At 46.2% G+C, this 23,095-nt stretch overlaps 1 protein-coding gene across 1 annotated transcript in view; it reads left to right on the forward strand.

Moving 5' to 3' along the window:
- Window positions 1–16,168: 16,168 nt before the first annotated feature.
- The window catches only part of LOC112246932 (proline-serine-threonine phosphatase-interacting protein 1), a 12,976-nt gene continuing 6,049 nt past the window's right edge, over window positions 16,169–23,095 (forward strand). The window contains exons 1-6 of the mRNA XM_042321221.1: window positions 16,169–16,394; window positions 17,444–17,544; window positions 17,703–17,777; window positions 21,827–21,861; window positions 21,940–22,046; window positions 22,154–22,216. Of these exons, the coding sequence (XP_042177155.1) occupies window positions 16,362–16,394; window positions 17,444–17,544; window positions 17,703–17,777; window positions 21,827–21,861; window positions 21,940–22,046; window positions 22,154–22,216 (414 nt within the window). The 5' untranslated portion in view covers window positions 16,169–16,361. The remainder of the gene's footprint in view (window positions 16,395–17,443; window positions 17,545–17,702; window positions 17,778–21,826; window positions 21,862–21,939; window positions 22,047–22,153; window positions 22,217–23,095) is intronic.

Here is a 23,095-nt window from a genome sequence, read left to right on the forward strand (position 1 = left end):
TGTGTGGGCTGTGAGGTGTGTAACATGTTAGTATGTCTGGTTAGCTCTCTGTGTGGGCTGTGAGGTGTGTAACATGTTAGTATGTCTGGTTAGCTCTCTGTGTGGGCTCTGAGGTGTGTAACATGTTAGTATGTTTGGTCAGCTCTCTGTGTGGGCTGTGAGGTGTGTAACATGTTAGTATGTCTGGTCAGCTCTCTGTGTGGGCTGTGAGGTGTGTAACATGTTAGTATGTCTGGTCAGCTCTCTGTGTGGGCTGTGAGGTGGGTAACATGTTAGTATGTCTGGTTAGCTCTCTGTGTGGGCTGTGAGGTGTGTAACATGTTAGTATGTTTGGTCAGCTCTCTGTGTGGGCTGTGAGGTGTGTAACATGTTAGTATGTCTGGTCAGCTCTCTGTGTGGGCTGTGAGGTATGTAACATGTTAGTATGTCTGGTCAGCTCTCTGTGTGGGCTGTGAGATGTGTAACATGTTAGTATGTCTGGTCAGCTCTCTGTGTGGGCTCTGAGGTGTGTAACATGTTAGTATGTCTGGTCAGCTCTCTGTGTGGGCTGTGAGGTGTGTAACATGTTAGTATGTCTGGTCAGCTCTCTGTGTGGGCTGTGAGGTGTGTAACATGTTAGTATGTCTGGTCAGCTCTCTGTGTGGGCTCTGAGGTGTGTAACATGTTAGTATGTCTGGTCAGCTCTCTGTGTGGGCTGTGAGGTGTGTAACATGTTAGTATGTCTGGTCAGCTCTCTGTGTGGGCTCTGAGGTGTGTAACATGTTAGTATGTCTGGTCAGCTCTCTGTGTGGGCTGTGAGGTGTGTAACATGTTAGTATGTCTGGTCAGCTCTCTGTGTGGGCTGTGAGGTGTGTAACATGTTAGTATGTCTGGTTAGCTCTCTGTGTGGGCTCTGAGGTGTGTAACATGTTAGTATGTCTGGTCAGCTCTCTGTGTGGGCTGTGAGATGTGTAACATGTTAGTATGTCTGGTCAGCTCTCTGTGTGGGCTGTGAGGTGTGTAACATGTTAGTATGTCTGGTCAGCTCTCTGTGTGGGCTGTGAGGTGTGTAACATGTTAGTATGTCTGGTCAGCTCTCTGTGTGGGCTGTGAGGTGTGTAACATGTTAGTATGTCTGGTCAGCTCTCTGTGTGGGCTGTGAGGTGTGTAACATGTTAGTATGTCTGGTCAGCTCTCTGTGTGGGCTGTGAGGTGTGTAACATGTTAGTATGTCTGGTCAGCTCTCTGTGTGGGCTGTGAGGTGTGTAACATGTTAGTATGTCTGGTCAGCTCTCTGTGTGGGCTGTGAGGTGTGTAACATGTTAGTATGTCTGGTCAGTTCTCTGTGTGGGCTGTGAGGTGTGTAACATGTTAGTATGTCTGGTCAGCTCTCTGTGTGGGCTGTGAGGTGTGTAACATGTTAGTATGTCTGGTCAGCTCTCTGTGTGGGCTCTGAGGTGTGTAACATGTTAGTATGTCTGGTCAGCTCTCTGTGTGGGCTGTGAGGTGTGTAACATGTTAGTATGTCTGGTCAGCTCTCTGTGTGGGCTGTGAGGTGTGTAACATGTTAGTATGTCTGGTTAGCTCTCTGTGTGGGCTCTGAGGTGTGTAACATGTTAGTATGTCTGGTCAGCTCTCTGTGTGGGCTGTGAGATGTGTAACATGTTAGTATGTCTGGTCAGCTCTCTGTGTGGGCTGTGAGGTGTGTAACATGTTAGTATGTCTGGTCAGCTCTCTGTGTGGGCTGTGAGGTGTGTAACATGTTAGTATGTCTGGTCAGCTCTCTGTGTGGGCTGTGAGGTGTGTAACATGTTAGTATGTCTGGTCAGCTCTCTGTGTGGGCTGTGAGGTGTGTAACATGTTAGTATGTCTGGTCAGCTCTCTGTGTGGGCTGTGAGGTGTGTAACATGTTAGTATGTCTGGTCAGCTCTCTGTGTGGGCTGTGAGGTGTGTAACATGTTAGTATGTCTGGTCAGCTCTCTGTGTGGGCTGTGAGGTGTGTAACATGTTAGTATGTCTGGTCAGTTCTCTGTGTGGGCTGTGAGGTGTGTAACATGTTAGTATGTCTGGTCAGCTCTCTGTGTGGGCTCTGAGGTGTGTAACATGTTAGTATGTCTGGTCAGCTCTCTGTGTGGGCTGTGAGGTGTGTAACATGTTAGTATGTCTGGTCAGCTCTCTGTGTGGGCTGTGAGGTGTGTAACATGTTAGTATGTCTGGTTAGCTCTCTGTGTGGGCTCTGAGGTGTGTAACATGTTAGTATGTCTGGTCAGCTCTCTGTGTGGGCTGTGAGATGTGTAACATGTTAGTATGTCTGGTCAGCTCTCTGTGTGGGCTGTGAGGTGTGTAACATGTTAGTATGTCTGGTCAGCTCTCTGTGTGGGCTGTGAGGTGTGTAACATGTTAGTATGTTTGGTCAGCTCTCTGTGTGGGCTGTGAGGTGTGTAACATGTTAGTATGTTTGGTCAGCTCTCTGTGTGGGCTGTGAGGTGTGTAACATGTTAGTATGTCTGGTCAGCTCTCTGTGTGGGCTGTGAGGTGTGTAACATGTTAGTATGTCTGGTCAGCTCTCTGTGTGGGCTGTGAGGTGTGTAACATGTTAGTATGTCTGGTTAGCTCTCTGTGTGGGCTGTGAGGTGTGTAACATGTTAGTATGTCTGGTTAGCTCTCTGTGTGGGCTCTGAGGTGTGTAACATGTTAGTATGTTTGGTCAGCTCTCTGTGTGGGCTGTGAGGTGTGTAACATGTTAGTATGTCTGGTCAGCTCTCTGTGTGGGCTGTGAGGTGTGTAACATGTTAGTATGTCTGGTCAGCTCTCTGTGTGGGCTGTGAGGTGTGTAACATGTTAGTATGTCTGGTTAGCTCTCTGTGTGGGCTGTGAGGTGTGTAACATGTTAGTATGTTTGGTCAGCTCTCTGTGTGGGCTGTGAGGTGTGTAACATGTTAGTATGTCTGGTCATCTCTCTGTGTGGGCTGTGAGGTATGTAACATGTTAGTATGTCTGGTCAGCTCTCTGTGTGGGCTGTGAGATGTGTAACATGTTAGTATGTCTGGTCAGCTCTCTGTGTGGGCTCTGAGGTGTGTAACATGTTAGTATGTCTGGTTAGCTCTCTGTGTGGGCTCTGAGGTGTGTAACATGTTAGTATGTCTGGTCAGCTCTCTGTGTGGGCTGTGAGGTGTGTAACATGTTAGTATGTCTGGTCAGCTCTCTGTGTGGGCTGTGAGGTATGTAACATGTTAGTATGTCTGGTCAGCTCTCTGTGTGGGCTGTGAGATGTGTAACATGTTAGTATGTCTGGTCAGCTCCCTGTGTGGGCTCTGAGGTGTGTAACATGTTGGTATGTCTGGTTAGCTCTCTGTGTGGGCTCTGAGGTGTGTAACATGTTAGTATGTCTGGTCAGCTCTCTGTGTGGGCTGTGAGGTGTGTAACATGTTAGTATGTCTGGTCAGCTCTCTGTGTGGGCTGTGAGGTGTGTAACATGTTAGTATGTCTGGTCAGCTCTCTGTGTGGGCTGTGAGGTATGTAACATGTTAGTATGTCTGGTCAGCTCTCTGTGTGGGCTGTGAGGTGTGTAACATGTTAGTATGTCTGGTCAGCTCTCTGTGTGGGCTGTGAGATGTGTAACATGTTAGTATGTCTGGTCAGCTCTCTGTGTGGGCTGTGAGGTATGTAACATGTTAGTATGTCTGGTCAGCTCTCTGTGTGGGCTGTGAGATGTGTAACATGTTAGTATGTCTGGTCAGCTCTCTGTGTGGGCTCTGAGGTGTGTAACATGTTAGTATGTCTGGTTAGCTCTCTGTGTGGGCTCTGAGGTGTGTAACATGTTAGTATGTCTGGTCAGCTCTCTGTGTGGGCTGTGAGGTGTGTAACATGTTAGTATGTCTGGTCAGCTCTCTGTGTGGGCTCTGAGGTGTGTAACATGTTAGTATGTCTGGTCAGCTCTCTGTGTGGGCTGTGAGGTGTGTAACATGTTAGTATGTCTGGTCAGCTCTCTGTGTGGGCTCTGAGGTGTGTAACATGTTAGTATGTCTGTACTTCCGGCGCCGACAGAGATGGCCGCCTCGCTTCGCGTTCCTAGGAAACTATGCAGTTTTTTGTTTTTTTACGTGTTATTTCTTACACTAGTACCCCAGGTCATCTTAGGTTTCTTTACATACAGCCGAGAAGAACTACTGAATATAAGATCAGCGTCAACTCACCATCAGTTCGACCAAGAATATGTTTTTCGCGATGCGGATCCTGTGTTCTGCCTTACAACCAGTGTAACCGAGTGGATCACATGCAGCGACCAAAAAAAAAAACGACTCAGAAAAAGAGGGAAACGAAGCGGTCTTCTGGTCAGACTCCGGAGACGGGCACATCTTGCACCACTCCCTAGCATTCTTCTTGCCAATGTCCAGTCTCTTGACAACAAGGTTGATGAAATCCGAGCAAGGGTAGCATTCCAGAGGGACATCAGAGACTGTAACGTTCTTTGCTTCACGGAAACATGGCTAACTGGAGAGACGCAATCCGAAGCGGTGCAGCCAACGGGTTTCTCCACGCATCGCGCTGACAGAAACAAACATCTTTCTGGTAAGAAGACGGGCGGGGGCGTATGTCTTATGGCCAACGTGACATGGTGTGATGAAAGAAACATACAGGAACTCAAATCCTTCTGTTCACCTGATTTAGAATTCCTCACAATCAAATGTAGACCGCATTATCTACCAAGAGAATTCTCTTCGATTATAATCACAGCCGTATATATCCCCCCAAGCAGACACATCGATGGCTCTGAACGAACTTTATTTAACTCTCTGCAAACTGGAAACGATTTATCCGGAGGCTGCATTCATTGTAGCTGGGGATTTTAACAAGGCTAATCTGAAAACAAGACTCCCTAAATTTTATCAGCATATCGATTGCGCAACCAGGGGTGGAAAGACCCTGGATCATTGTTACTCTAACTTCCGCGACGCATATAAGGCCCTGCCCCGCCCCCTTTCGGAAAAGCTGACCACGACTCCATTTTGTTGATCCCTGCCTACAGACAGAAACTAAAACAAGAAGCTCCCACGCTGAGGTCTGTCCAACGCTGGTCCGACCAAGCTGACTCCACACTCCAAGACTGCTTCCATCACGTGGACTGGGAGATGTTTCGTATTGCGTCAGACAACAACATTGACGAATACGCTGATACGGTGTGCGAGTTCATTAGAACGTGCGTTGAAGATGTCGTTCCCATAGCAACGATTAAAACATTCCCTAACCAGAAACCGTGGATTGATGGCAGCATTCGTGTGAAACTGAAGGCACGAACCACTGCTTTTAATCAGGGCAAGGTGTCTGGTAACATGACTGAATACAAACAGTGCAGCTATTCCCTCCGCAAGGCTATCAAACAAGCTAAGCGCCAGTACAGAGACAAAGTAGAATCTCAATTCAACAGCTCAGACACAAGAGGTATGTGGCAGGGTCTACAGTCAATCACGGACTACAGGAAGAAACCCAGCCCAGTCACGGACCAGGATGTCTTGCTCCCAGGCAGACTAAATAACTTTTTGCCCGCTTTGAGGACAATACAGTGCCACTGACACGGCCTGTAACGGAAACATGCGGTCTCTCCTTCACTGCAGCCGAAGTGAGTAAGACATTTAAACGTGTTAACCCTCGCAAGGCTGCAGGCCCAGACGGCATCCCCAGCCGCGCCCTCAGAGCATGCGCAGACCAGCTGGCCGGTGTGTTTACGGACATATTCAATCAATCCCTATACCAGTCTGCTGTTCCCACATGCTTCAAGAGGGCCACCATTGTTCCTGTTCCCAAGAAAGCTAAGGTAACTGAGCTAAACGACTACCGCCCGTAGCACTCACATCCGTCATCATGAAGTGCTTTGAGAGACTAGTCAAGGACCATATCACCTCCACCCTACCTGACACCCTTGACCCACTCCAATTTGCTTACCGCCCAAATAGGTCCACAGACGATGCAATCTCAACCACACTGCACACTGCCCTAACCCATCTGGACAAGAGGAATACCTATGTGAGAATGCTGTTCATCGACTACAGCTCGGCATTCAACACCATAGTACCCTCCAAGCTCGTCATCAAGCTCGAGACCCTGGGTCTCGACCCCGCCCTGTGCAACTGGGTACTGGACTTCCTGACGGGCGGGCCCCCAGGTGGTGAGGGTAGGCAACAACATCTCCTCCCCGCTGATCCTCAACACTGGGGCCCCACAAGGGTGCGTTCTGAGCCCTCTCCTGTACTCCCTGTTCACCCACGACTGCGTGGCCATGCACGCCTCCAACTCAATCATCAAGTTTGCGGACGACACAACAGTGGTAGGCTTGATTACCAACAACGACGAGACGGCCTACAGGGAGGAGGTGAGGGCCCTCGGAGTGTGGTGTCAGGAAAATAACCTCACACTCAACGTCAACAAAACTAAGGAGATGATTGTGGACTTCAGGAAACAGCAGAGGGAACACCCCCATCCACATCGATGGAACAGTAGTGGAGAGGGTAGCAAGTTTTAAGTTCCTCGGCATACACATCACAGACAAACTGAATTGGTCCACTCACACAGACAGCATCGTGAGGAAGGCGCAGCAGCGCCTCTTCAACCTCAGGAGGCTGAAGAAATTCGGCTTGTCACCAAAAGCACTCACAAACTTCTACAGATGCACAATCGAGAGCATCCTGGCGGGCTGTATCACCGCCTGGTATGGCAACTGCACCGCCCTCAACCGTAAGGCTCTCCAGAGGGTAGTGAGGTCTGCACAACGCATCACCGGGGGCAAACTACCTGGCCTCCAGGACACCTACACCACCCGATGCTACAGGAAGGCCATAAAGATCATCAAGGACATCAACCACCCGAGCCACTGCCTGTTCACCCCGCTGCCATCCAGAAGGCGAGGTCAGTACAGGTGCATCAAAGCTGGGACCGAGAGACTGAAAAACAGCTTCTATCTCAAGGCCATCAGACTGTTAAACAGCCACCACTAACATTGAGTGGCTACTGCCAACACACTGTCAATGACACTGACTCTACTCCAGCCACTTTAATCATGGGAATTGATGGGAAATTATGTAAATATACCACTAGCCACTTTAAACAATGCTACCTTATATAATGTTACTTACCCTACATTGTTCATCTCATATGCATACATTGATACTGTACTCTATATCATCGACTGCATCCTTATGTAATACATGTATCACTAGCCACTTTAACTATGCCACTTGGTTTACATACTTATCTCATATGTATATACTGTACTCGATATCATCTACTGTATCTTGCCTATGCTGCTCTGTACCATCACTCATTCATATATCCTTATGTACATATTCTTTATCCCCTTACACTGTGTATAAGACAGTAGTTTTTTTGGAATTGTTAGTTAGATTACTTGCTCGTTATTACTGCATTGTCGGAACTAGAAGCACAAGCATTTCGCTACACTCGCATTAACATCTGCTAACCATGTGTATGTGACAAATAAAATTTGATTTGATTTGATTTGGGGTTAGCTCTCTGTGTGGGCTCTGAGATGTGTAACATGTTAGTATGTCTGGTCAGCTCTCTGTGTGGGCTGTGAGATGTGTAACATGTTAGTATGTCTGGTCAGCTCTCTGTGTGGGCTGTGAGGTGTGTAACATGTTAGTATGTCTGGTCAGCTCTCTGTGTGGGCTGTGAGGTGTGTAACATGTTAGTATGTCTGGTCAGCTCTCTGTGTGGGCTGTGAGGTGTGTAACATGTTAGTATGTCTGGTCAGCTCTCTGTGTGGGCTGTGAGGTGTGTAACATGTTAGTATGTCTGGTTAGCTCTCTGTGTGGGCTGTGAGGTGTGTAACATGTTAGTATGTCTGGTCAGCTCTCTGTGTGGGCTGTGAGGTGTGTAACATGTTAGTATGTCTGGTCAGCTCTCTGTGTGGGCTGTGAGGTGTGTAACATGTTAGTATGTCTGGTCAGCTCTCTGTGTGGGCTGTGAGGTGTGTAACATGTTAGTATGTCTGGTCAGCTCTCTGTGTGGGCTGTGAGGTGTGTAACATGTTAGTATGTCTGGTCAGCTCTCTGTGTGGGCTGTGAGGTGTGTAACATGTTAGTATGTCTGGTCAGCTCTCTGTGTGGGCTGTGAGGTGTGTAACATGTTAGTATGTCTGGTCAGCTCTCTGTGTGGGCTGTGAGGTGTGTAACATGTTAGTATGTCTGGTCAGCTCTCTGTGTGGGCTCTGAGGTGTGTAACATGTTAGTATGTCTGGTCAGCTCTCTGTGTGGGCTCTGAGGTGTGTAACATGTTAGTATGTCTGGTCAGCTCTCTGTGTGGGCTGTGAGGTGTGTAACATGTTAGTATGTCTGGTCAGCTCTCTGTGTGGGCTGTGAGGTGTGTAACATGTTAGTATGCCTGGTCAGCTCTCTGTGTGGGCTGTGAGGTGTGTAACATGTTAGTATGTCTGGTTAGCTCTCTGTGTGGTCTCTGAGGTGTGTAACATGTTAGTATGTTTGGTCAGCTCTCTGTGTGGGCTGTGAGGTGTGTAACATGTTAGTATGTCTGGTTAGCTCTCTGTGTGGGCTGTGAGGTGTGTAACATGTTAGTATGTCTGGTCAGCTCTCTGTGTGGGCTGTGAGGTGTGTAACATGTTAGTATGTCTGGTCAGCTCTCTGTGTGGGCTGTGAGATGTGTAACATGTTAGTATGTCTGGGTAGCTCTCTGTGTGGGCTGTGAGGTGTGTAACATGTTAGTATGTCTGGTTAGCTCTCTGTGTGGGCTGTGAGGTGTGTAACATGTTAGTATGTCTGGTTAGCTCTCTGTGTGGGCTGTGAGGTGTGTAACATGTTAGTATGTCTGGTCAGCTCTCTGTGTGGGCTGTGAGGTGTGTAACATGTTAGTATGTCTGGTCAGCTCTCTGTGTGGGCTGTGAGGTGTGTAACATGTTAGTATGTCTGGTCAGCTCTCTGTGTGGGCTGTGAGGTGTGTAACATGTTAGTATGTCTGGTCAGCTCTCTGTGTGGGCTGTGAGGTGTGTAACATGTTAGTGTATCTGGTCAGCTCTCTGTGTGGGCTGTGAGGTGTGTAACATGTTAGTATGTCTGGTCAGCTCTCTGTGTGGGCTGTGAGGTGTGTAACATGTTAGTATGTCTGGTCAGCTCTCTGTGTGGGCTGTGAGGTGTGTAACATGTTAGTATGTCTGGTCAGCTCTCTGTGTGGGCTGTGAGGTGTGTAACCAAGCAGAATCCCTGTCCTCTGTCAAATGGATGAACCCACTTAGCAAATTAGCAGCCTTGCCCCTATCTCTCCGGACACACACACACACACACACACACACACACACACAGCGGCCGGGATGGCAAAAGGCCAGGCCTTGAGAGCCTCACAAGGGGGGATAGAAACATGTAGAGGCCTAAGCGGAGAGGGAGGAGAAGAAAGAAAGTGTGGTGTGTAGGAGGGCAAGGCAGTATGGAGAGCCCTGGGTGCAGATGTAGAGGACAGGGGTCCCCATGGAGAGACCAGCCGTGGGGCAAATTAGACCAAACCAGCATCCAGTCGGTCAGTGTGACCCAGGCAGGGGGCAGGTTCTGCCCTTGGCAAGCACCCTCTCATTGGGGTCACCGAGCAGCCTGCTACACACCCTCTAGTTCTTCTGAACATCTATTTACCCCCTTTCAGGAGAACTCAACTATCCTTTATAGGACCAGACCACAGGATGTTGAAAACAACAACTGAAGGATCCAAAATGTTGTAGCCATGGGTTACCAGACTGTGACATCAGGGCTGATCAAATATTTAACAGAAAATCCACATCAACATACAACTGTGTGTGTGTGTGTGTGTGTGTGTGTGTGTGTGTGTGTGTGTGTGTGTGTGTGTGTGTGTGTGTGTGTGTGTGTGTGTGTGTGTTTGTGTGTGTGTGAAAGAGAGAGGATGAGAGCTTCCCGGCCCTGCTGCAAAGTCCCCAGTAGCCATAGGGAACACAACAGGGAGTAATGGACGAGGAGGATCAGATTGATTAAGCCCCTCGATTTTAGGAGTGAGACGGCAGATTAACCTGCTAATAAATGTTTAATTTGAAGCCAGATTTAGATCAAATGTGAGAAAGCCAAAGGCCTTCAGCTTGCTTTGTTCATTGGCTTCAATGTCTTGGGTCCTGGGTTATAATCAGCGTCCAAAATGGCACCATATTCCCTACAAAGTGCACTACTTTTGACCAGAGTGCACTAACTTTGACCAGAGCCCAGGGCCTTGGTTAAAAGTAGTGCACTATGTAGGGAATAGGGTGCCATGTGGGACGGTCCCCAGCTGTTGGTTTTATGAACTGTATTATTATGACAGCGGATCATCTCACTAACAACTACAGGCCCCTGCACTGCTGCCTATACATCATTAGCCATCCATCTGTCAGGATACTAACAGGTTTGCACTAACGTGGCCAATCAATGCTCACTTCACTGCATTCCTATTCACCAGAGTCGGAGAAGGGGATACACAGCGCACCTACGCACGCACACATGCACACATGCACACACACACACACACAACACTCTGCAGACATGTACCCAGGGCATCGGAGGGGAGGTAGAGATAAAGGGCTGGTGCCAATAGTCAATTGGGGATTACAGAGGATGGAGGGATGGAGGGATGGAGGGAAGGAGAACGTGTGAAAGCAGTGAAGTCACTCACACTACCCCAGAGGCACAGAGCTTCACACACGCAAGCACTCAGGCAGGAAAACACACTCAGGTCAAGTCACAGGAATATATGCATGCCCAGTTGCACAGCACACACACCTACATACTGTATACCAATACACACATTCTGAATGGACATGACAATATGGACCTGGAAATGAAAACAGTGGAAAATAACTTCACGAGTTGAAACGGGTGAAAACTCCATACGGTCATTGGGAAAAACTCTATGGCAGTGGGGACAATGGACTGTGAATGATCTGCCTCCCTGTGTAACCCTATCTGAGGAGGCGGAGGAGGGGGATACACCAGTGGTTGGTTAATGGGAAGGTCATTTAGAGAGAATCCCCCAGGTAGGAGGCTTGTCCTGGCCCTGACACGGCTCGTTTGTCACAGTTCAATAACTGCCACTCCAGGGAGCCCCTGTGTGGAGGCTGTGTGTGTCTGTGGACCCATTGGCCTGGGTAGGACATGACTACACAGCTGATTTCTAGTGCTGCCGGCCCTCCATTAGAGCCCTCACACGGGGTCCCACACACAGATAGACATGCTCACACGGACCCTGAGCTGCAGGAATCAGTAGCCATAGCTAATAGGCTGGATAAATGTCAATCCCCCAATTCATGCAGACTGGAAGGATTAAAAACCTTTGAGGATGATGTACACTGTTAGAAAATAAAGTGTTCCAAAAAGGGTCCTTCAGGCTGTCCCCATGGGAGAACCCTTTTAGGTTCCATGTAGAACCAACTGTAGAAAGGGTTCTACCTGTAAGCAAAAGGGTTCTACCTCCAACCACAAAAAGGGTCCTTCAAAGGGTTCTCCTATGGCAGGGGTGGGCAAGCTTTTTGGCTCGAGGGCCACATCGGGATATTGAAATTCAACGGAGGGCCGCATTTTTTTGTGGGACCAATTATTTGTTAAAATCAATTTGCAGGGGCCTCCCGAATGGTGCAGCAGTCTAAGGCACTGCATCGCTGTGCTTGAGGCATCACTACAGACCCGGGTTCAATCCCAGGCTGTGTCACAGCTGGCAGTGACTGGGAGACCCATGAGGCGGCGCACAATTGGCCCAGCATCGTCCTGGTTAGGAGAGGGTTTCGCAGGCCAAGATTTCCTTGTCCCATTGCACACTTGCAACTCCTGTGGCGGGCCAGTCGCACGCACGCTGACACGGTCGCCAGGTGTACGGTGTTTCTTCTGACACATTGGTGCGGCTGGCTTCTGGGTTAAGTGAGCAATGTGTCAAGAAGCAGTGTGGCTTGGTTGGGTCGTGTTTTGGAGGACGCACAGCTCTCGACCTTCGCCTCTCCCGAGTCCGTACAGGAGTTGCAGTGATGGGACAAGACTACCAATTGAATACCATGAAATTGGGGAGAATTTTTTTTAACAAAAAATATATACATATTTGTTTTTGTAAATGTCTCACAGGCCGGATTGAAGTGCCGGACACGGCCCGCAGGCCATACTTTGCCCCCCCTTGTCCTATGGGGACAGCCGAATAACCCTTTAAGGTTCTAGATAGCACCTTTTTTTCTAAGAGTGTAGAGAAGGAGCAAAGCTCCATCACTAAAACCCTTGGGATTATTTAGGGTCCGATGACATTATTGGTAATAAATGAGTTAATGACAAACAATACAGAGTAGTTGAAAATGTTAACTTGCAAGTCCAATACCTCAGGCCTATCGTTTAGTCAGACAGAGTGCTATAATTCTAGTGCTGAACTGTCTGTATTGATGGGAATGCCCTCTGTAACCTGTCTCTCTCTCTGGGTAGATAACAGTAACTAGGTGATTCCCCTGCTAAGAGAGAGAGAGAACCTTCGGATTTTCACACATCTTATTGATCAGGAGAACAGTGAGAGACTGAGACACCACACAGCTATCCTTTCTCACTCTGAAAATCAATAGGCCTTCGTGTGTTTGTTCATCCATGTGTTACCATGTCCTCAGTCACACATGCCCAGGGCACAATTTCGACATAAAACTGAGATTTAGGTTTTGGGTCGATTTTCGGTCTAGTGGGATTTGGTGGACCTATACAGTATTTTATTGTCGGTTAATGCTTAGTGCCATGAGGAGAGCAGAAAAGGTCTGTGTCTCCCTCTTGTGGTCATATTGTGAAACATTAATTTATTGTAGCCCTAATCTGAATAAAGTATGTTTATTTGCACTCCCTCTTTGAAATTAGAAAAACAATACTCCATATTCCAGTGTATAAATGCAAAAAAAAAAAAACAGTTATTGGGGACCAGTACCTTAATGTGATACTAAGGCCTATACCCATGGGCAAGTGGCAATGAAAAATGTATCAAACGTATACATGCCTTACTATGTCCAGTCCATGGGATGTCCATTCTGAAGGATGACGCAGTCATCTTGTCATAGGTACGAGCGTAGGCTAAACCTATTCAGCAAGTTGTTGAAAAAAATACACATCAGATGACCAGAAAATAAATATCAACGCTCTTAATTCTTGGATCGAACCTCGACATCATTCTGCCTCTTGGTTTACCTCCCTTCCCGTGGATGGCATTTTACCTGCATGGCCCTTTTCAAGAACTTGAATATTTAACCACAACATGTAAGCCTAATGTTTAGTTGTGCTGCTACGTTGTTTCAACTTTCAAGGTGATGGTTTATGTATCTCCCTGAGTACACCACTAGAGGTCGGTATTTGTTAGCTGTTAAAGTTCGGTTAGTTGTCTGATGTTCACAGGTGGATCTTTTACAAGCAGCAGTTCATTGGAAAGCACTTACTGTGTAGGCATGCCAAACATATTATTAAACATAAATAAAAAAACAATATTTATACAGATATTATTTATAATACATTTTAATGTATTTGTTTAACCTTTATTTAACTAGGCAAGTCATTTACAGTTTTTTTCGATTGCTAAACGACAGTGGACACAACTGGAGTCACATGTGCAAAACTCTAACTACAGTCTGCACAGCAGCAGTTCATGTGGACCAAACTCTAGTTCGTTTTTCATTGCTTGAACACAGTTTTCAAAACTCTACACACTTATCCCATGACTTTAACCACAACCTGCACAACACTGTGGATTTACAGCACTTTGTTCAAATGCTAACACACTGCTGTCAAAACTGTGAACCACACATTCAAAACGGAATAGATTTCAGCCTTGTGCCTTTCAAACACTGCTGATTGCAATTTCAGCTGAAAGGCTAAGCAGGTGTCTTGTTTTAGACTTGTTAGTGAACACACACACATATTACAGTGTAAATAGGTAGAGCTCAGAAAGACTCATTTTGGAAATGGAACAAGGAAGATGGGTTCGTGGAGGGAGAAGGGTGGCAGGGAGAGGGCGGATGCGTGGAGGAAGACAAAGAAGACAAAGAGCTGTTATTTCAGATGAAATAAGGGCTACACTTATAGACCATGTCGTGAACCATGGTCTCTCATTGAGAGAGGCAGGGTTGAGGGTGCAACCCAATCTGCAAAGATCCACAGTGGCATCTGTAATGCGAATTTTCCATCATGCAAACAGGTGAGAGTTACATCCTTACAGTAAATGAAAACATTACAGGAATCTATTTTGTATTGCAATTATAGAATATTTACACAGATATATATTACAGTAAGTTTGACTGTAAAATATATTTTTACAACAGGACCCAAAGGCTGCCCCCAACAGGGGGAAGAGGAAAAATATTTTCAGATGCACAGGAAAATGCTATTGTTGACATGGTTGTTGTCAACAATTTAATAAAACTGCGGGAGATTCAAGATAGAGTGCTGGCTGATAATGATATATTTGAAAATGTTAATTCTGTCAGCACAACAACTATTGCTTGAGTCCTAAAGAAACACCAAGTTACAATGAAACAGTTATACACTGTACCGTTCGAGAGAAACAGTGAACGGGTAAAAGAGCAAAGATACCAATATGTCCAGGTAAGACGTCCGAGGTTACGTACACAGCTATACAAAATATTTACAGTAAAAAAAAAAAAACACTAGCATTTCTACAGTAAAACTGTGCACTTACTGTTTTTCAGAGAGTAATGGAGGTGGAAGCACTGGAAAGACCACATTCATTTGTATTTATCGATGAAGCTGGATTTAACCTTGCCAAAACACGGCGCAGAGGAAGGAATGTTATAGGTCAAAGGGCCACTGTGGAGGTTCCAGGCCAAAGGGGGGGAAATATCACCATGTGTGCTGCAATGGCCAATGATGGTTTGCTTCTCAACACACCACTCATTGGCCCATACAACACAGAAAGGCTTATAGCTTTCCTAGAACAGCTCTATGCTCAGCTATTGCCAGTAGAACAGGGGGAGCCAGTAAGAAACCCCCAAGTTTTTGTCATAGTTTGCGATAACGTTGCTTTTCACCACTCTGCAGCTGTCACAGATTGGTTTGCAGCACATCACAGATTTATGGTTTTGTACCTGCCTGCATATTCACCCTTCCTCAACCCAATAGAGGAGTTTTTCTCTGCCTGGAGGTGGAAAGTGTTTGGTCACCACCCACATGACCAAATGTCTCTTTTGGAAGCCATGCGTGCCGGATGTGAGGACACGAGTCCAGAGGACTGCCAGGGATGGATAAGGCACTCCAGAAGGTTCTTCCCCAGGTGCATGGCAAGAGAAAACATTAGATGTGATGTTGAAGAAAACCTGTGGCCTGATGCTAGAGAGAGGCAGTATGTTGTTGAATTACAGTATTGAATTACAGTATGTACTTTTAGTTTCTACCTTTTTTTCTCATTACTGTAATTCCGTAAATTACTACAGACTATTGAAGCAAACTGCTAATTTTCATTTACCTTAAAGAATTGTTATGTTCTAAAAAAAATTATAAATCATGTGAAAGAATGTCACTCTTTTCTTTGAAGAAAATATTACTTTGTATGAAGTCACTGAAATTGTTCAAACTGTAAAGATGAAAAGTTTGTATTTTCTGTATTGGTGTTTGATGCTAGTGTTTTTACTCTCAGTGTGTTCTGAGTGACAGTGTGTGTTATCTCAGTGAGGGTTGTGCATAGTGTTTGGCTGCACTGAGCGTGTTTTGAGCCATGTGTTAAGAGTTGTGTTGCTTGGAATGAGTTTTGCAGGTGATGTGAACTGTTTAGCTCAGGTGACTGTTGGTAGTGCAGACTGTAGTTAGAGTTTTGCACATGTGACTCCAGTTGTGCCCACTGTCGTTTAGCAATCGAAAAAAACTGTAATTTAGAACAAATATTATTTACAATGACGGCCTACCCCGGCCAAACCCGGACGACGCTGGGCCAATTGTGCCCTGCCCTATGGGAATCATATCACGGTCAGATGTGATACACCCTGGATATAATGAAACCAATGGCTATTCTTCATGAACAAGGGCACAATCTGTGCCCAAGATAGTCTGTGAATCCGTTTTAGGTCTGAAATTCTATATGATCTATTATTCAAATAATAATCAAAACTGTAGTTATCTACATATCTCAGCAAGAGGCTGAGTCTGTGGATAGTGACATCACAGGGTACTTCCTCATTCAAGCCCAATGCAAAGTTCAACAGTGATATTGCAGTTATAACAGCTGAGGTATTCTGGAGTTGTCCTTCATATATATATATATACTTTTTGGGGATCTCAATAAGGAATCTGTTAAACTGAAGTGGTTTATGTTTTTTGTAAACGTTGATAAAGAGGATATTAACATTCAACTTTGAGGAAGTGCATGAATAACACAGAATGACTCCCTTGCTGTATAAAGATGCCTTTTGGGTAAGTTCCCTCAGTCTGCTACCATTGTCTCTTGATGTCCTGTGTTGGTGTGTGTAACTAGATATAACTAGATAGTCTACTGATAACTCATTTAAAATCTCTCTATCCAGAAATATTTGTATTTTGTTAATTCTCAACCATTTACAGACTTGAAAGTGTAGTGAGCCTTTTAAAGCAGACAGCGTTAGGTTTCTAAAATGTGACAGTTGTCTGACAGAATATGATGTCCACAGTAATAACATGCCAATGAAATTTGGAACTGAACTGAGTGCTGTGGGAAAGCTGGAAAGGTCTGGGTTCAACTCTTACTGCTAACTCCTTAGATATGCACTGTAGGATAGGCACTGTAGGATAGGCACTGTAAGATAGGCACTGTAAGATAGGCACTGTAGGATAGGCACTGTAGGATAGGCACTGTAGGTAAGGCACTGTAGGTAAGGCACTGTAGGATAGGCACTGTGCTTTCACCACAATTTCCACATCTGTTATATTCTGTTTAACTTGTGAGGTATCATAGTATTTTTGCACAGATGTTCCCTGAGGTGTTGGTTGCTATGGCTCCCTTCCTGCTCACGGTGGTTACGAATTTAGCCCTCTCATTGTCCAGATAGATTTGCATCCAAGGCAACAGTTGATAATCTACCTGTCATCTTCAGACATGAAAGAGAACATATTAAATGGGTTTCTATTATGCTGTCTGCAACTAAAAGTTGTTCAAAGTGAATATTCTATGGTCCTCTGGACAGTCCTCTGACTATATTGTCTGTTTGTAAGTACTGTAACAAGTTATGGCGCAATGCACATTTCAGTGAAACGTAATATCAATCTTAAATGCTTTGTGAATTTCACCAGGTTCATATACCATGTTGTAAAGACACCCCATTCTATGGGAACCATTCCCTAAACAAGTTCCAACTTCTGTGGAATCTAACTGTTCAGTATGTGCCACTAAATACAGAGACAAACCACTGGGCAGTTTGAGTCAAACGTTTATTTTGCAACTATTGTTGTGTAACTGGATTACAACACCTCTCTTTCTCTCTCTGTAGGGAGTTGATTTCACTAATCATCAGGGCTATGAGGTTCTGATTCAGAGACTATGTGATGGCAGGCGGATGTGCAAAGATGTGGAGGAACTGCTGAAGATGAGGTAGGGTTTCTCTGACGTCATTAAAACTTCATACAAAATGCACGCAGGGATGGTCAGCAGTGATTGCACACCGAATCGGAATGTTCATACAACTCAAAGATTGGTCGACACTCTACAAAACACAGCACTTTTAAGTCTGCTTGTTTGTCTGTCTACAGGGCCATGGCAGAAGAGAGGTATGGGAAGGATCTGGTGACAATAGCACGTAAAGCTGGGGGGCAGACAGAGATCAGGTAAATGGCTGGTTACGTACATATATAGAGATGATATGTTTGGACCATAATACCTACTATGCACAAGTTAGCCAAAATGCTGTCATAACAGACACAAATAACATTGGGGGGACATTGGCCCAAATCAAATGTAATGTTTATTTTTTTTCTTTAAATAATTTGCCATAACCTGGCGCCTGCTACTTGCTTATATGCCACAACCACTTCACAGGCAATATAATAGGTAGTCAATAGAATAATAGTGGTATTTTTAGAACATAATAATGATAGAGTCAGGCTTCAATGCCATTAAGTCACACATTCTAGCCCTCGTGGAATCATTTCCAACAGAGAGAGAGAGAGAATGTGTGTGTGTGTGCATCCTCAATCCAGTTTCCTGTTCACACAGTTAATCTTTACACCATTGCTAATAAGCCAGTCATGTGACATGGTAAAGTTGGATGAAGAAAAGAGACGAGACAAGGAATCAGTGGTTAAGGTTAAACATCATAATTTACTGAGAAACGGTAGCCGCAGGATCACAGTACACTTGAAACAACAAACACTAAGTCTTGAAAACTCACTCAGGAAACAAATGCACACAGTAAACAATTCAAGCTTCTGCAAAGGACAACAGAAAACACACCTCTTAACGGGGAAATCATTATCGCCTTGGGTCAGGTTCTCGTGTCTGAGCTTGTCGGACCGTGGTCTCAATACTCCATATCACAGAGTCCACAATGCGGGAGCTGTGGATGATGGGCCCGGAGTCCCTCTCCTCGTTAGAGGTATCGTGTTGGTGGGACAGGGCGCCTGCTTTCTGATTCTTGGATCCCGGGCGATAGGCTAGTGTGAAATCGAACCTGTTAAAAAACAGAGCCCACCTAGCCTGGCGAGCGTTCAACCTCTTGGCTTCTTGAATGGAGACCAAGTTCCCAAGGGCCCACTTAACTGCCAAGAGCTCACAGTTGCCTACATCGTAGTTGCGTTCTACTGGCGAGAACCACTTGGAGAGAAAGGCGCGTGGGTGCAGTTTCTTGTTCTCTTCATTCTGCTGTGGTAGGACCACCCCTGCTCCGGTGTCCGAGGCGTCCACCTCTACTACAAAGGGCAGAGTAGGATCAGGATGAACGAGGATGGGCCCAGAGGTGAAACATCCCTTAAGCTCTATGAATGCCCTGTCAACCTCAGGAGTCTAGCAAAAACGGGTCTGGGACTTTTAAAAAACTATGTCAACTTTATTTAACTAGGCAAGTCAGTTAAGAACAAATTCTTATTTACAATGACGGCCTACCCCGGCCAAACCCGGCCGACACTGGGCAAATTGACATGCGGGTTAGGACCGTGAGAGGCGCTGCCACTGCACCAAAGTTGCTTATAAAACGCCTGTAAAAATTGTTTATCCCGAGGAACCGCAGGGCCTGCTTGAGTGAGGTGGGACGGGGACAGTGGGCGACCGCCTCAACCTTTTTGGGGTCCATTTGGATGCCTGTGGTAGAGATAATGTGACCCAGGAAGGAAACTTGGAACTCACACTTCTCGTGGAACTCACACTTCTCCATCTTGACATATAGTTGGCTCTGCAGGAGGCGTCTCAGGACTTGTTGGACGTGCAGTATGTGATCTGGAAGGGTTTTGGAGAAGATCAGGATGTTGTTGAGGTAAACAAAGATAAACCGATTTGAGTGTCATTGATCAATGCTTGAAAGACTGCCGGTGAGTTCGATAATCCGAAGGGCATTATTAAATACTCATAGTGTCCACTAGGGGTGTTAAAGGAAGTTTTCCACTCATCTTCCTGATTCTCACCAGATTTTAAGCATTGCGGCGGTCCAATTTGGTGAAGAATTGGGCCAACTCCAAGACGGCGGACATCAGTGGTAGGGGGTAACGATTCTTGATCATAATCCAGTTCAGCCCTCTATAATCGATGCAAGGATGCAGGCCTCCATCCTTCTTACCCAAGAAGAAGCCTGCACCAGCTAGGGATGTAGAGGGGCTAATGAAACCTGCCTCTAGCGACTCCCGGATGTAATTGTCCATGACTGCTGCTTTAGGGGTTGAGAGATAGTATAGATGGCCCTGGGTAGGTGTGGAGCCGGGTAGGAGTTCTATGTCAGCCATATGAACGATGTGGAAGAAGGGTGGCAGCTTGCCTCTTACTGCAGGCCTCAGGGAGGTCGAAGTATTCAGGAGGGAGAGCGGAGACGTCTTGGACTTCAATGGATGCAGGAGGACATGGCGAGGCTCTTGGTGGGGGTCTCAGACATTTAGTCTGGCAGTCCTTACCCCAGTCTAGTAGGTGTCCCTTGGACCAGGATAATAGTGGGTTATGTAGTGCTAGCCAAGGGTACCCTAGGATAAGGGGGTTCTCGGGAGCAGTGATCAAAAGAAAACTAAGAGTCTCTGAGTGTTTCACCCCAGCCTGCAGTAGAATGAGCTTGGTCTGATATTCCACCTGACAGGAGCAAATGGGCCATCCATCGATGGCTTGAATCTGCAGAGGGATGGGACAATTCACGCAGGTGATTGGTAATTATCTGGTGTAGTCCTGATCAATAAAATTATCTGTGGTCCCGGAGTCCATGAAGGATTGAATCTGGTGCTGACGGTTGTCCCAGTGGAGGGTTGCGAGTAGTGACAGACGGTGACTGAGAGGTAGCTGCACAGCTCGTCAGGGTCTCCCCTTGTCCTGGCGTTTCCCGTCAGCTCTGGACATGTAGCACGGAGATGGCCGAGACCTCCGCAGTAGAGGCAGCAGCCGTCGCGAATGCGCCTGTCACGCACCTGTGGACTCAGACGTGTGGGTCCCAGCTGCATGGGCTCCTCAATTTTGAGTTTGGGTGGCTTAAGGTGCTCAGGAAACCGAGATACTGGGGTGGAGTCAAAAAGGCGATGTCTCACGCATTCGAGGCGGTTGTCGATCCTGATTGCCAGTATTATCAGGGACTCAAGGTCCTCTCCCAGTTCCCGAGAGGCCATTTCATCCTTGGAGTTAGACAAATCCTGGTGGAAAGCAGTTTCCAGGACCTCCATATTCCACACACTCTTGGAGGCGAGGTTGTGGAACTCAATGGCGAAGTCAGCAACTGGTCTGGCCCCTTGGCAGATGTTGAACAGTCGGCTGGCTGCTTCTTTTCCGCCGACTGGGTGGTCGAAGATTTGTAACTCAGCAATGAAGGCCAATCTGGAGCTGCAGGATGCTGGCTGCTGTTCCCACACCGCCATTTCCCACGCCAGGGCCTTGCCCGAGAGTAGAGAGATGATGTAGGTGATCACGGCCGATCGGTGTGGAACGAGGAGGACTGTAGCTCGAACACCAGAAAACACTGCATGAGGAAGGAACCCCTTGCATCCTCCTGGGTGGCCGTCATACCACTCGGGGGCTGGGATCTTGGGTTCCCGGTGCAGGTTCCCTGGAAGAACTACGGTGACATCTGTAGCACTGGGCGACATTGGCCCCTCTTGGGTTGAGGTTGGATTGTGGTTGGAGGGAGTTGGTAAGTGCCCGGAGGGCCTCTGATATTTGGGAGATTTGTTCTTGCTACCCCAGCAGTGCTCCTTGGTGGGTTGCAACATTCTTGATCTGAGTTCTCTCGGCTGGGTCCATGTTTGGTGCAGAAGCTTGCTGTGACATGGTAAGGTTGGACCCAGGTGAAGAGAAGAGACCAGACGAGGAATCAGTGGTTGAGGATTAACATACTTTACTGAGAAACGGTAGCCGCAGAATCACAGTACACATGAAAAAACAACAAACACTAATTCTCAAAAACTCACTCAGGAAATGAACGCACACGGTAAACAATTCAAGCTTCTGCAAAGGACAACAGAAAACACACCTCTTTTAACAGGGAAATCATAATGAATAAATTGGACACACCAGTGTCGTTAATGTCTATAGGACGGTCTCTGCTGCCCTCTGGTGACAGGTGGAACCATGATAAGTCATTGATATCTAGATACAGTTGAATGCAGTGATTTGGCAATCTGTTTATGCATACTGTGTTTAACTAGTATTTAGTATGCTACACTACCTGTTATTGATAAATGCATCATTCCTATTTTTTCAGCACCCTGAAAGCCTCATTTGATCGACTTAAAACACGTAAGTTTATCCTGTCTACTGCATCTCTCACAACAAAGCCAAATGACAGTTTACTAAAATAACTGTTTTCTTTGACAGAAATTGAAAACATCGGGAATCTGCATATCCAGCTATCCGGAATGTTACGGGAAGAGATCAAGAAGATGGAAATATTCAGAGAGCGACAGAAAGAACAGAGGAGGAAGGTTTGAAATGTGTTATTGAGTGCTTATTTCATTTTGAAAATACATTTTGCAAACCTGTATTTATGAGGTGCCAGTAAATTTCAACCATGTTGTTTATCCTCGTTCAGTTTGAGGGGATTATGGAGAAAGTTCAGAAGATGAAGGTGTCCTTATACAAGAAGACCATGGAGGTAGGCATACTATTTACTCAGGGAATTACATGCATGAGAATCCTTTGAAGAACCCTATTGGTTCCTGGTAGAACCCTTTTGATTTCCATGTAGAACCCTTTCCACAGAGTGTTCTACATTGAACCCAAAAGGATTCCACCTGAAAACCAAAAGGGTTCTAGCTGGAACCAAAAAGGGTTCTCCTATGGGGACAGCCAAAGAACCCTTTTGGAACCCGTTTTTCTAAGAGCGCAGTGTAGAGTTCATACCCAGAAAAGAGAAAGGCTGACATTACACCCAGTAGACCCAGCTACCGCTCAGAGATGGGTGAGCTACCCAAGAGAGAACATACATCACAGTGCAGTTCTGCAAGAGGAAGAGGGTAGGAAACAAAGTATAGACACACACACTCACACACCAACCACAGACTTTGGCCCTATTATAGTGGGGGAACTGGTAGGATAACACAGGCCTTGAAAATGAACATTTTGGTCTGCATCAATACGGATCTCACCTCTCATAGTCCATGATTTATGCTCAATTATAAACCAGATGATTAGAGCCCTGATGGCTGGTATTTCAAACCGTATACCACGGGTATGACAAAAACATGTATTTTTACTGCTCTAATTACGTTGGTAACAACCATGAAGCTTACAGGGCTAAGTGCCACTAACAAAGATAACTACCCACACTGAAAGGAGGGAAAATGGGCTACCTAAGTATGATTCCCAATCAGAGACAACAATAGACAGCTGTCCCTGACTGAGAACCATACCCGGCCAAAACATAGAAATAAAGAAACCTAGAAAACAAAACATAGAATGCCCACCCAAATCACACCCTGACCAAACCAAAATAGAGACATAAAAAGGCTCTCTCAGGTCAGGGCGTGACACT

The sequence above is a fragment of the Oncorhynchus tshawytscha genome, linkage group LG04, assembly GCF_018296145.1.
Source record: "Oncorhynchus tshawytscha isolate Ot180627B linkage group LG04, Otsh_v2.0, whole genome shotgun sequence".
NCBI lineage: Eukaryota > Metazoa > Chordata > Actinopteri > Salmoniformes > Salmonidae > Oncorhynchus > Oncorhynchus tshawytscha.